The 15,180-nt window shown below is 40.1% G+C and overlaps 1 protein-coding gene across 1 annotated transcript in view; it reads right to left on the reverse strand.

Annotated features, from left to right (window-relative positions):
- Positions 1-9,634: 9,634 nt before the first annotated feature.
- LOC121328870 (protocadherin Fat 4-like) overlaps positions 9,635-15,180 on the reverse strand; it is a 144,698-nt gene continuing 139,152 nt past the window's right edge. Inside the window, exon 17 of the mRNA XM_041274000.1 lies at positions 9,635-13,877. Coding sequence (XP_041129934.1) covers positions 12,025-13,877 — 1,853 coding nt within the window. The 3' untranslated portion in view covers positions 9,635-12,024. The remainder of the gene's footprint in view (positions 13,878-15,180) is intronic.

The following is a 15,180-nucleotide window of genomic DNA, read 5'->3' on the forward strand; positions in this document are numbered from 1 at the left end:
TGACTGATTGGTATCTTCACTAGCAATCTAAAAGTTTGGTGCTGATAAGTATGTGCAGAAATTATGGTTATGCAGTCAGGGGTTTGGGGGCCTGTTGCAACTTTATTTAAGATAACTCTTAATCCTCTCTTTCAAATCCATTGTATTAATTTGCTTAATGAATAAACTTCACATCTTACTTTAACAGGGGACCAGTCAGAAATCTCCACTTGTTCAATGCACCATCCGTCACATTTCATCACTTTGAACTCATTTTCTCTCAACAGTGCACACTTCTGAAAGCAAAAACTACAGTGGTCTAATATTCTTTAGCTGCTACTGCACTGCACCGGCTGCTTTCACCCACCCATGAGGATGATTGTCCGGATATTAACCAAACCAGTCAGGGGGACGAAACAATTTGCTTCAATGCAACCAAGATGCCCACAAGATAACCATAATAATGGACTGTTTCTTAAAGAGGACTCATACTGTAAACCTACATTTGATCCAGTGATCCAGATAGCTAGGTTCCCTGCTGTTTTTACATATTTAAAAATCACAAATATGCATTCAATTTTAATTACGCATAGCAATTTTGCTGCACAGCTTGTCTGCCTCCCCTAAAACCTCCACTAAACTACATCTCCCAGAATGCAATGTTTTCAGTCACTAGTAAACAGTACACAAGAAAAACTAACTCAGCAAACATTATCCAATCTCTGGCTAGTTCTGTCTTTGCAGCCAATCGCAGTAAGAATAAGAACATTTTGAAGCTACAGTACACAGGTTGAAGTGTAAACACCCAAATCTAACTGGAACCATTGTCAGAGACAATCGCTGAAAAAACGGTGCCTATAATATTAAACAAACTTTTTATAACTTATCAATGCATCTTGTTATTTTATTTATCTGTGTGGCTTTAAATTGTTTTAACATGTTCACTGAGTTTAGAATTTAATTTTAAAATATAAGTAACGTAATTAATTTGCAGTCAGTGTGATACCTCAAAAATAAATGTGCTGAGACGATAAAGAGCCTTGTACAGTAATGCTTGTGCAGGAGTCCAAAGTAACATCGCAGTTAAAATGGAAGGCTCTTGTTGAATCCCTACCCCATTACCATTAAAATATTTATCAAGATTAGTCATGACAAGGTAATGTTGCATTTTACCACCTGAAAACACATTTTACTCTCTCAGTGTTCAAATTAGAGGGCAAGTTACTCCCAGACCCTTATCTGGAGCGCTGCTTGCATCACATGTCTTTCACAGAATACAAACTCCTCCCTTTTCTTGAGAATTCCCTCTCTAAACAGACTGGAAGCAGCGGGTGGAGAAACACAGCTCTGAGAGATACACCCAGGCACAACAATGCTAGGTTTTGCTGTGGTTGTTGAGAACTGCATTCCCGTTGTATTCTCTGTGAGGCAATTGTTAACCTCTGGGATCATATTTCTTCTTCTGTTGACATTATAAATAGGGCAAGTCATATCAGTTGTCATATTAGTTGCAGGAGGTAAACATTTACACAGACAGCTCACCCACAAAAGCATCCTGATATTAAATATGTATCTGTGATGGCAGTGCTCAGCATTCAGGGATCTGCTGTTTTTGCACTTTTATTTTCTGTGGTTTTGCCACGTTAGGCAGAACAATATCTGTTGTGGCTACTGCCCACTGTGGTTTTGATAGGACTTTTCTGGGGATTTGTGCTGTACCACGACTGGGAATGGAAAAGGCTCTTTGCTCTGTCTGCAGTCATCATTCTAACTACTAGGGTTATTGTTTACAGATGGGCTAAAGTATGTCATTAGATACTACCAGAGGCAACCCATCTGATATATGGGTACTAATTGGCTTAGGCCACAAGAAAAACAAAGCAAAAAAATCCCTTGGTATATATGAATCAGAGTTTTTGAACTACATAGTCAATTCTACTGCATTTAGTGAAAATAATTGGCAGCTGACAGCTGCAAAGGAAGAACAATATCCAGAGAACTCTTGTTCTGTTTTGAATATCTGTCAATACAACATACAACAACTAGCGGATATACTTGGTAATAGACAACCGTTCCAAGAAATGAATGGATCTTCTTCTGTGATGGGGTTTGAATATCTGCATCCATTAGATCTTGCGTTGTCATGTCTACAATGGCCCTCACCTTATAAGGATCCATAGCCACACCTTCCTGACCAATGAAGTGTTCCAAGATCTCTGAAGAGAACAGCAACTGATCGATTAATTATGGTTCTTGAGCTGTTGAAACACCCTTTCCAGCCGATGTAACCCTTCCTCTCCACTTGATGCAATCACAAGCAGGTCATCTAGATACAGAGCAAGCTGAGGAAGTTCTGGTCTGCAACGATATTCATCATCCTCCTCATAAGTGTCTCTGGACTGTTACAAAGACACTGTGGAAGATTATTATTTTCATAAAGTCCGAGTGGCTTGGTTAAAGCTGTAAACTTCTTGTCATCTTCATGAAGTGGAACATTATAGTATCTAGATGTTAAATCCTTTGTAGTAAATAATGCATTTCCACCCAAAGTAGCAAGTGCATTAGCCTGGTTTGGTAATGGATGTGGGTTTACAGGCTGGCTGGTAATGGATGTGTGTGAACGGGAGAGCACAAACAGTCAGGACTGCAAGGTATGCAAAGCGCTGATGGATATATTAAGGAGGCAATGTGGTCCAGTGATTAAAACCCAGGGCTTGTTTCCAGAAGGTCATCGGTTCAAATCCCATCTCTGCCACTGACAGTCAACTTTTCAAATCTCAACTCTGAACAGATGACCCTGAGCGAGTCATTTAACCTCCTTGTGCTCCATCCTGCAGATGAGATGTTAAATCAATATTTTATTGCAAGTGACTCTGCATATAATGCACAGTTCACAGCCTCTGTAAAGCACTTTGTGATGGTGGTCCTCTATGAAAGGAGCTATATAAATATATTATTATTGATATTTATTGTTAATGAACAAAAGGTTTTAACAAACAAAACAACACTGGACAGAAAACTATACGGCACGTTGGCCAAAACAAATAAACAAAGAAAACATTAACAAACAACAAATACCACTCTGGTGCTCCCAGCACGGGTAGCAGTTGTTATTATTCTCTAATTCTCACTTTCTCCTCCCACTCTTTCCACACTGAACCCCTGACCCCATGTACGTGAATCATTCATTCTGTTATGCAGCTGTGCCGAGACTCGATTGCTAATCAATCATTCAATTGAATCTCGGCACAGTCTGCACGTGAACTAATTGTGCACATCCCATGCCCCCATACAAATAACCATTTTAATCTGCATGTGACATGGTTGTGCAATCCCTGTGCCTAAATACAAATATACATTGTACATCACCTGTGCTACATAACCCACACTCCATGCACCACTACAGTAATACATATAACAGACAACATTAACATCAACATTAAATCCCTAGTTTCATTAATTGGGGTTACATTTTGCTGTCCCACACAGTTCCCCTCTGAATATAGGAACAAGTGACAAGTAAAGCACACTTTGGTGAAACTGAAGTGAGTGTTCTGGCTGTTCGATTGACAGATTGCTTTGTGGTGCTGACGTGGACATTGTCTAGTGTCCTATGAGTTCCAACATGCCCCTCACTCTGTTGAGAGCTGTCTGATCAGGTACATGTGTCTGATCAGTGTCGCTGTCAAAACACTCAACATTACAGTGTACAGATTAGATGCAATAACACTTGTATGCATATTATACGTTCTAGGATAACACATTTAACATATCATATATCTTTGGCCTTTGGCTTTCCTCGGGGAACCCCTGCCAATACATTTTTCCGCTGATAAGTGGAGAGGCTGTGTGGCAGAGCAAAGCTCTGCCCTTTTTAAATTGACAGGGATGGGGTTAATTTCCCCTACCTGCCTGGGTTTATTATGTTCAAGTGACTGGGGCTGATTAGTTGATTAGGTTAATTAACGATCAATCAGCGCCCAGCCACCTGACATAAAAGGAGGCCTCTGCTTCTCATTTGGGAGGAGGGAGCTGAGGAAGCAGGTTGGTGTTTGTGGTGTTTGTGGTGTTTGTGGTGTTTGTGGTGTTTGTGGTGTTTGTGGTGTTTGTGGTGTTTGTGGTGTTTGTGGTGTTTGTGGTGTGCGAATCCAGTGAAGGCATTGCCCAGCCTGGAAACCTTAATTTTGTAAGTTTTGTTTTGTTGTCTTTCTTTTTGTGTTTAAAGATTTTTATTTTGCCCTTGTGCACTTTATTTTTGTGTTTATTTGTAATAAAATTAGGATTTTTGAACTGCAGTCTGTCTCTGGGTCTCTATCCACTTGCCAGCCTGCTACAGGCTGACTGTAGGAAAGCCATGGGCAGGTGACAGATAGCTGCCCTCCCCATTAGATTAGCCAAAAAACAGGTGGAGGCTGGGGAGAAGGAGGCAAACTCACAGCATGCAGGTACAATCGGAATCCTTTCCACAACGATCATTGGACAAGTAATTACATTGTTAGTGATAAGGTACTGTTATTTCAATTGACAATTGTCTGGTTATTGACACTTAATGAGCTTGATTTGATTGATTAAGTGAGTTCCCTGCCTGAACCATCGCTTTGTTTCATCACATGATGTCCAGCACTGTGCTCTGGAGGCATATTTACAGTGCCTCGATTCTGCTGTGTCGATGCTCTGCGCCACTATCAGTACTCATCTCATCTCTTGTGGACCTCAAGAGCTGTCCATTTATCCAGAGGTTTACATCTAAAAATCAAGGCCAAATCAGGCTCTGGACAATTACATGCAAATAAGTGCTGATTCTTTGCTAGGGCCACCCAGCTGTTTACTTTCTTTCAGTATCCTCTCTTCAGCCACATTACTGCAGTGCTAAGTCTAATCCAATAATCCAACCGTTTCTCATCGACTTCAGGGGCTGTTGCATAAAAGTCAACTAATGGTAAACTAGAATATATAGCTTTGCTAAACTGTTTTTTCAGGATAGTGAAAATAAATTCAGGGTCTTATGTTGTGTCAGTTTGGGGGTTACTAAGAAGACCAATCCTGACCAAATCATAAGCCCTCCCCATTAATCTACCCATAATTTCTGCTGCCTGTTCCTGTTTATGGAAAGCTTTCTTTGTCATGAAGTTTTCATTATCTCCACCCACTCTTGCACTGTGATATTTTCAGAAATGAAAACGGGTGGTACTTCCACATCCACCCTAACATCCACAAATAATTGAGAAAGATCAGGCGATTGTGACTCTGCATGAACAGGTGTCACAGTGCAGGATGTGCAGTGGCACTACCAGCCCTGGCAGTATTTGCAGTAAAGTTAGATCCCCAATCTGGTGGCCAGGAAGAACAGACGATTCAGATTGCCACTGTGGATTAAACATTAACCCTCTTCCCTTAGATGACAGCACAGGAGTGGACATACCTACAATCCTGTATTTGAGGCAACCTTAAGAACATAAGAACATAAGAAAGTTTACAAACGAGAGGAGGCCATTCGGCCCATCTTGCTTTACCCAGTGTTTGTTCAGCAAAACCCCTACCATGTCCCACATTGCCATTAAAAGTAAATGTATCCAAAGGAATTCTAGAATAAAAACAAACAAATCAAATACTGTGCTATAGAAAACAATATTTACAAGGTCTCCAAAGCCCAATAGAGAACAGGGCTTCTACAAGCTACCTCTGACCAGATCAGTCGACCAGTGCTATCAATGCCTTTGCTTGCAACAACCACAGGCAGTATTCTTGCGTGAAGCACAGAGTCACAGCACCAGGTGTAGCGGGTGTACTGCGCGTTGTATTAATCAGTTAAACTTCATCCAGGATATTCCAGTTAGAAGCCACAGTAATTGTTTATTGGTCTGCAATAGTTTAGTACACAAAGAAAAAGGAATCAGCTTTCCAGGTTACTATTTCAGCTGCGCTACAGGCGTCCAGCGTCTCCACCGAGATCTCGCGAGATCATAGCCTACAGCACCAGTACCATTTTCTGTAGGGCAGTTACCAAGCTTCTGTTTTCTTTTCTCCATACACAAATATATTATGCTGCACCAGAGTTGTAATCACTAGAGTCAATGAGACTTGGAGTCAAGTCACAGTTTTTCATGACTCGATTCGAGTCATTCCCGTCAAATGACTCGACTTGAGTCCCTGCTCAAATGACTCAACTCGACTTGAGTCCCTGCAAGCAAAGACTTGACTTAACTCCCTGCTCAAAAAACATGAATCGACGCGACTCTAGTCATTGCCATCAAATGACTCAACTCGACTTGAGTCCCTGCAAGCAAAGACTTGACTCAACTCCCTGCTCAAAAGACGTGACTCGATTCCATCTGACTTGAGTCACTGTCATTATGATAAAATCAATAAGAAGCTTATTTCATTTTCAATACATGCAGACCCTCTCTAAGAGCCATCTTGTCATTTTGTACATAAACAGGTTCCTGCCATGGTTGTTAAGACCATTGCTAAGGAAATAGAAAACACCTTTCTAGCCTATAGCACCGTTCTGTGATCACAACGTCACAATCAAAATGTGTAGTGGGAAGCAAAGACAGATTTCTGATCACTGATCACAGAAATTTCTGAGGAAAATAGTGATTTTTGAGTTTTGTCACAGAAACGAAAAAACAAAACAACAACACAGAGAGTACAGTAAAAGTACCTGCGTGGTGGAGTTCACTTTTAATAACTATACAGTTGGCCAGGAGAGAAACAAGCAGGCTGCATCCTGCCAGCACTGTAAAGTGACAATAAGTGGCAAGCTGGGAACATCATCCGACTTCAACTGACATCTGTAGACTAAACACCCTGGCCAGTAAGTAACTTTACTCTAATATTAACATTGAACTTTAATGTTAACGCTAATTGTTGTGTCACAGTAATATTAACAATCTGTGTCGAAGGCACATACCAGATCAATTATGTGCAGAAAAACCTGCTTTCACTAAGCTTCAGACTACTTTGAGGCTTTCATGCTGGAATGATCCAGCACTGTCAGTGTCTCTGTAGTATAGCTTCTTGTGTGCTTTTTTCCGGTTTGTTTAGCTTTCATGTTTTCAATATTACTTGCATACAGTGATGTATTGACACGGATGGAGAGCTCCGATGGATTACTTTATTTACAGTATAGACTTTTCCAGTATTGACAACATCTGTCGAAAGCTCAAACTTACATATAGAGCGCATTCTGTGCCAAAACTATCTAGCCGTTAGTTTGTCAATTTCTTTGTCAATTCGTGAATTTGTCAATTTCTTTGTCAATTCATTTGTCAATTTGTGAATTGGTCAATTTGTACAACATTTTGTCCATACATTTGTCAATTCATACAGTAATTCATAAATGTATTTGTTAATTAATCTAATAATTCATTAAATAATTTGTCAATGCAAATTTCCAATCAACCAGACAAACTTCCCAACAACCAAACAAACTTCCAACTGTCAATCTCACACTGTGCCAAAAACACCTCAACATTTCTAGTCCATGGGAGCACACACTAATATTTGAATCAATGAAAATCCAACTTCACTTAAAACTGCTTCAGCCAATAATATTTAAAAGGGCATTTCAAAAGATATTCTATTTAACAAGATACTCAACTCCGCTGATTTTCAATGGAGACTTCTGTCTCACTGCATAACGCATTGGGTAAATAGAGCTAGGCAAAAAAAATTATATGAAGAGTCAATGCAGGCGTACAAAATGACAATATCACACTAGCAAGTATTATGAAGTATTTCAGAATCCTCTTTCCTTCATCAAGATGATATTTACCTCACCAGATCAACAGTGACTGCTCCCCTGCAGGACAAAACTCCAGAAAAGTCATTATACTCCCGTTACACATAACACATGTATGTTAAGAACCTCCAAGACAACGTTGAAAACAAAACATACCAAGGAAAGGAGCTGTGTTTTTAATACAATGGTGACCTGATTTGTAGTGGACTCTTGCCCTCTTTGCCAAACCAAGACAACAGAGTGGCACTTAAATCAGCAGTCTCTCGAAGTAAAGAAAATGCTGAAGTGGCAGGATGTAGACCGAGAAGTTGAAACAGATGTGTGGGATCGTGCTCTGCAGAGCCTGATGTTGACAGCTTAGTGACAGAGAAGTCTTGGATTGGGGCTGACTGCACTCTACCCATCTTTCAGGGAAGCTCGATGTTAGCAGTTTTCCATTTAACTCCTGGTACTGAATATGCAGTAAAATGCTAAACTACAGCAAAACAAATAAGAGGCGCGGAGAAACAGACACTGTTGTTCTCAGCGCATTGCAAAACCCACAAAGATGTTTATAGAATAACAAATTTCAAAAACTGGCAGCAGCATAGTTCATGAGTAAGAATGTTTGTTTTTAATTTCCTTGGGTTTAATTCCCTGATGCTTTTATGTATGTTGAAAGGCATCACTTGGCCTCAGTACACTCAGTATTAAATCAAAATATCCAAAGCGAACTTGCAGATTTCTTACAGATGTGAGTTTCGGCTCTCTTTAAGACTGGGTGATAATGAGTAGATCTGCTGTTATTTCAGATGAAAGTACTTATTAATGAATGGATGTCCACCGGGCCTTGTCTTTGGTTGAAATAGGTTTTGATGTGGGAGGTGTCAGAAGCAGCTGCTATTGAACGACAGAGTAACTCCATTTCCCTGAAGAGAGCTACATGTATAAACATGTGCTCTCGTGATGTTGCATTGAGAAGAATTGATTAAGCATGGTGGCAGGGCTGGGAGGTTCATGTTTGTTATACTTAACCAGGGGAGCTTATTTGGCACCAGGGTGCTAGATTTTAGCACCAGGGTACCCTGCGCCAGTAGACATGTTTACATTGTGTATTTCTTTTCCTGAGCAGCCATAGATGATGATAGTTTAAATAGATGATGACAGTTTCTAACTTTATATTTTACATGCAGCAAGGTCTTTTGAACAGACTGACCACATACACAGTGTAATTCTGGAGCACACTTACTATGATGCTCTGCTCATGTTTTGTCTTTTATTGCACACAAGCCAACCTCCCTGCCCCTTTCTACTTCAGTTCAACAATATGCATATATTTCTAGAACTTTGTCTAAATTCATACATCATACTCATTGAGGAATGTACTGGTTCAAGCTTGGAACAGGTTAATGCAAGGACATTATTATTCCACTCTCCCACATTTTCAGAGATACGCTATACACCCCAATGGTTAGACAACTAGACAGAAATCCCCTGCTGTTAAACTGAAGCTGCAGGCTGTGTTTAGCAAATAGCATTTCCAGACAACTTAAAGAGACTGCTAACAATATTAAGGCTATTTTTTATTGTTGGTAAAAATAGGCCTTAGTGACACCTCTTCCTTGTCCTGCAAGTGTGTGGTCTCCCTGATAAATAGAAGCTTTGGAACAAATTCCAGTTTTCATTCACTGGTACTAAGAACAATTTTAAGCTCACAAATGAACATTTTCTTGGGTGGAAGGCTGATCCTGATCCATGATCAACTTACAAATAATGATGATAATTCTAGTATCGTGCTTATGATTTAATAGACCTGTTTTCTTTTTTTATTTATTTGTTTCTTCTAATAATAATAATAATAATAATAATAATAATAATAATAATAATAATATTCAGAACATAAGAAAATGTACGGACAAGGTCATTCGGCCCATCTAAGCTTGTCCTGTTCCTAGTAGCTGATTGATCTTAGAACTATATAATCTTAGATTTCAAAGGATCCCAGTGTTTCAAGTGAACCCACTCCATACACTCACCATTCTCTGTGTGAAGAAGTGTATCCTTCCCTCTGTCCTAAGTCTACGTCCACTTAATTTCCAATCAAGTCTTCTGGTCCTGGTTTCTGTACTGCGTTTAAAGTAATGGTTTGGGATTTCAGATTTCAATCCTGTCCCCCAATTCTTCTTTGTTCCAGGCTACATAGAATCAGTTCTTCCATCCTTTATTTGTAGTTCAGTCCTTTAAATCCTGGGACTGTGTGTTACAATCAGCGACTGCATAAAGAAATAACCTACAAAGCCGCTCTCTTTAGCTTTCCAAGGCCCAGAACCTCTTTGGACTGTACAGTCTGTCTGGACCTTCCAGTTTAACATTATTTTATAATGTTTAAATAAGGACATAAAATGAAATCTATATTTTGTAGTGATTCATTGTATAAGTTCCAACAGCATTAACAATGTTTTTTTTTTTTTTTTTTTTTTTTGTGGAAGGTCACGATATTACAATATTTCTCAAGGCAATACCACACAGGCCTGAATAAAGATGGCAGTTAGTATGGATAAAGAAAGCACATCTCTAAAATATTTTCTGGATCAGGCCTTAATTTGCAAGGACTGCTGGCCGTGGCACCTGATATTGACATTCATTGTTACATTATTAATTCCAGTTCCTGCATTTACAGGTGAGTGTGTAGTCTTAGGTGAATTTTAATATCTGCTCCTGGTCGGGATTACATCTGACACAATCGTAAGGGTGCAATATATTATGTAAGTCATGCCCTAGATGTATAATATTCTACACTTTTTCTTTTCATCCTCACAAACTTTTCAGATGTAAATCATGACAGTGGTTTCTGTAACTGGATGTTGTGCTTGATCAGTCGTATGTAAATAATTGTTGTAAAGTATGGACCATGTCTCTTCTGAACTCACTGCTGCTCAATGTCATTCAAGCCCTCTGTTGCTTTCCTGGACTGGATGTTACCAGGTCAGTCAGAGAGACATACTTTACCAACTGTATTATAAAAAGGTTCATCAGTTCATAACAAAACAAAGACAAGGACTACATAACATGTGAATAACTAATTCATAATGACAGTGTCTGCAGGCCCCTATTGCAGTATACAACACTATATATACACTGCAATATTTAGAAATTTAAAAAACATACAATTCAACCAGAAGCTTTTATTCAACATCTTGGATTATCTTGGTGTACCGTCTGTGAAACCAGTCGTAAATGCATGCTCAATATATCTAAAACAGTTTTAAAATAAATATTTTATTTCTGTTATTGGACTTTACATGTATAAAGCATTCATTATGTTACAGTTGTATCAAAAAGTGTAAAATATTGATGTTACGTAAGTAACAAATGTAAAAAAAAGAAAAGTAGTTAATCTTGCTTTCCCTGAAAGTAAGAAAACCTATTTTCAGCATATGAAAATATCAATAAAAACACAGCTTAAGTAACTTAAGTTATTAAACAATACAAAAGTAGAAACCTTCAGATTTCTGTAAAAAGCCTTTTCACTGAAGTTACATATACAGTTCACATGGTTTAGGATCATATTAAGCTCAGTCAGGCACACCTCAGCCACTTGCTGGACCCAGAGAAACGAGAAACCCAGACGACGCTGCAGAACCAGTGACATTTGCAAACATTTCTTTTTTTTGTAGCAAAGCCTCAAGTCTTCTAGGCAGTGGTTTACTAGTGTCTGCCCTTCTAATGTGAATGAAAACATATAGCTGGGCAGTTGTGAAGCCTTCACATAACATTGGCAAGAGTGATTTAAAGTGCTGGCCAATTTGTGTTCTCATTTTAGTGCAAGCGGCTGGATATTATACTTCATGTGTTGGATATTAAACACATATGCTTTAAAAAAAAAGAAATAAAACTGTAAATGAAGAATGAATGCTGGAATTTCTTATGTAAAGTATATCCCAACCCTTCATTTCCCAAAAATCAGTACAATTTAAGTCTGATAATGCCTTGCTGCCTTGAAGTCAAAGCAACATTGCCTAATTATTACTTAGAAAGTTGAGAAGTTTTGAATGTCCTTATTTTCATGTGAGATGAGGCGGTGGTTGTACTATACATATATATATTTTGCTATTCAGTTATACTCCTGATTAGAACAGCATGTGAACAAAAACCCTAACAGTGTAAAAAGCACTGGTATAATGTTTTGTACGGTTGCATTTCAAAGAAGTTTTAGTTATTTTACTACCTCTTAAAATCTACAAATAAGATGGTCTTGTTTGGAACAAAATAAAATAAAAAATCTGACAACTTGGAATGGACAGTTTCTGTATAAATAAGGCCTATACATATTGTTCTGCTTCCCCTTGCTTGGAAATGGTAGCAGCCCCGTCACCGCTGCTCATTTCAATTTCTTTTGCAGCTGTATTTTCAGGAAGTGATGCAAGATCCTTAAACACATCTACATAATGGCCGAACCCAGGGCCCCAGTTCAACAGATTGTCCCAACTGAAACTCCCAGCTTGCTGCCCTAGCTTATGGGGTAATGTATAATTTTCAGCAGTAGACGCCTGCGTGCTACCTGGGCCTCCCTCTGCTCGGCGGTACCTTCTTTGCTTCAGCCTAGTGCTGTAATCCTCATCATCTGCATCCGACTCATTGACCTGGGACAGCTTGGGCATTCTTGATGAGTAGGCCATTGGCTTCTCCCTGTCGTACTCCATCTCGGAGCAGGTGAAGGAGTCATGCGAGTCACTCTCAGAGGATGACTCTGGGGCTGGAATTCCATCTGCTGGATTCCTGATCCTGGAGAGCGGCCTCCTGCAGTCCTCGTCTGAGGAGGACCTCCCATGGTCGGCACTGCAGATGCTGGGGTTCCTTGGCCGAGGGGTGTTGAGCCTCTCAACCTCCTCTATGGACAGACCGACCGGAGGCCCCGTCTCAAGAGGGATCTGCTCTATTGGCTGCTTAAGCCGACTCCCTGGTCGAGAGCCATGACCCATCATTGTCTGGGGGCTCTTGCTTCTCCTTCCCAGCCGGGTGGCGTAGTTGAAAATACCAGTCTGGCACGATGCTTCATTGTGAAAGTCCAAAGGACTTCCCTCCCTCCTGGAGAGTTGCAGCTCTCTAGCTGGACTTTTATGGTAGAACGAGGAGGGTTTGGAGAAAGGAGCTGGGCTATGCCGGGACAGAGGGTTCGGGGTAGGGCATGTGGCATGGCTTAAAGGGGTTGATCTAAGTCCTTGGCTGTAAGAAGGCTGGTATGTGTAACTACTTGCTCCCAAAGGTAAAGGAGACTGCCTTGCAAATCCTAGTGGGCTGTGCCTTTGGATAGAGAATTTAGGTGTGTGGCTCCGAAACTGTTTATAGTGCTGAATGATATCTGCATCTGAAGGGGCTATGCTGCTAGCATTGTCTATATCATAATGCTCTATATCAGCTTCCGGGTCCACGCAAGGAGCACTGGGTATGATCTCTGTGTTGACAGGAATGTCTGTCTCATCGTATATTAGGTAAGGGTTCTCCCTTTCAATTATGTCAGGTTTGGGGTTCCCTTCAGGCTGTTTCCTGACTGTCATATCATCCCCATAAGGAGGGATGTTATCTGGATCATCAAAAGCCACATTCTCACTCCCTTTTGTCTTCTCTTTTGGTTTTTTCTCTTCCTTTGGATCATTATTTGTCCTGCCCCTGAAGTGGTTACACAAGATCAAGCTTAAGACCACAAGAGCAAGAACGGTAGCACAGCTGCCGACAATGGCAGGCACTGCCCATATCGGTAAGGACATTGCTTCTGCAGGAGGATTAGTGCAGACAAAGGCTCCATTAGTCCCTATTTTACAAAGAGTTCCCTGTGGACACTGTACACCCAGACAGGCCACCAAAACCTCACAGGTCTTTCCTGTGTAAAACTGTGGGCAAGTGCAAGCGAATCCCGATCGAGCATTCGGTTCACAGCTGCCTCCATTCTGACAAGGGTTCGAGGTGCAGCCTCCCGGGGGCACACACTCATAGGCGAACCACTGATTGACACACATCAGACCTCCCCAGCATGGACTGCTTGCACACACATCTGGACCTCGGCAGCCAATCTTGACAGAAGGATGAGTTTTCGATATAGTGACAGCACTGTGCTTTCCGCTGAAAGGCAGGTTTTCTCCATTGTATTTCATGTAAGCAAAGCAGCCATCAAAACCTGGAAGAAATAAAAACAAGCAAGTTGGGAAAAAGTATTACAGAGTGCTTACTAACAATGTCTGTAAACAATGGCCAACAAAAGATACCTACACTGTGACTTGCAGTACATAGCTACCTGTTGCATGTGTGTGAAGCTGAATCAATTTAGGCTACATATTTACTAAAACACCTTCCACATGTAAAAGTAATTTACATTTAATATCAATTTTTTGTAGTGAATGAGCTTCCAGGAGGACTTCTGTCTGTTAACTGAGTTTCCTGTTTCCACTCTGGCAAAGGTAAGCGCCTAGAAATAAAGTGAGTGACGAGACACCACAATTCATAATACTGTGGAAACAGAATTGGATAACTGATAAGTCATGTTAAAATCATGGTAAGTTAAAGCCAATATATTTCAAACTTTAAAAACTGAAACTTTTGGCCTGAAGCAGTGGTCTATTAAATCAAAGACACACTTTACCTCTCTTGCAATCTACAGTAAATAATGATCTATTATATAAGAGAATTATTCTGTTTTATCACCCTAACCCATATTCACAGGCCTTTCCAGGAAACAAGAGCTAATCACCGCCTATTGCCATAATAGGTACTCTGCATTTCGCTTTTTAATATGAAGCATTACAAAACAAAACCTGCTGCTGTATAGTTTAGAGATGGTGGTGCAAAGTGTTCATGAAATCATTTTTACCATCAAGCCATTTTGAAGCAAAGTCATTTCCTGTCATTGACTATGGAGGCAAATACAGTACTCTGTCTAAGTTCAATGCATTATATACAAAGTTGAAGCTGCTTTGTGTTTTTGTTGCACAGAGCAACAGTTTACATAACAAAATGAAATGGGCTCCTGACCAATCCCAATATGCTGCCAAAGTATCCCATAACCAGAGGAACATGTTCTCAATTTATCAAAGTATTTTAGTTCAGTGGGCAATTTGCAATTTATTTTTAAGGAAACATACCACAAACATAGTCAGAAAAAAAGATTTTGCTTGCAAAATGGTCACTATTGTTTTTTTTTTCCTTTCACAAAAATGATAAACTGGAGTAAAAAGCTTTGATACAGAGGGGCCCATATAACTCACCATGTTGGGTTAAACAAGGCCAAAGAGGGGCCCATATAACTCACCATGTTGGGTTAAACAAGGCCAAAGAGGGGCCCATATAACTCACCATGTTGGGTTAAACAAGGCCAAAGAGGGGTCCATATAACTCACCATGTTGGGTTAAACAAGGCCAAAGAGGGGCCCATATAACTCACCATGTTGGGTTAAACAAGGCCAAAGAGGGGTCCATATAACTCA

Source organism: Polyodon spathula, chromosome 2 (genome assembly GCF_017654505.1).
Source record: "Polyodon spathula isolate WHYD16114869_AA chromosome 2, ASM1765450v1, whole genome shotgun sequence".
Taxonomy (NCBI): domain Eukaryota; kingdom Metazoa; phylum Chordata; class Actinopteri; order Acipenseriformes; family Polyodontidae; genus Polyodon; species Polyodon spathula.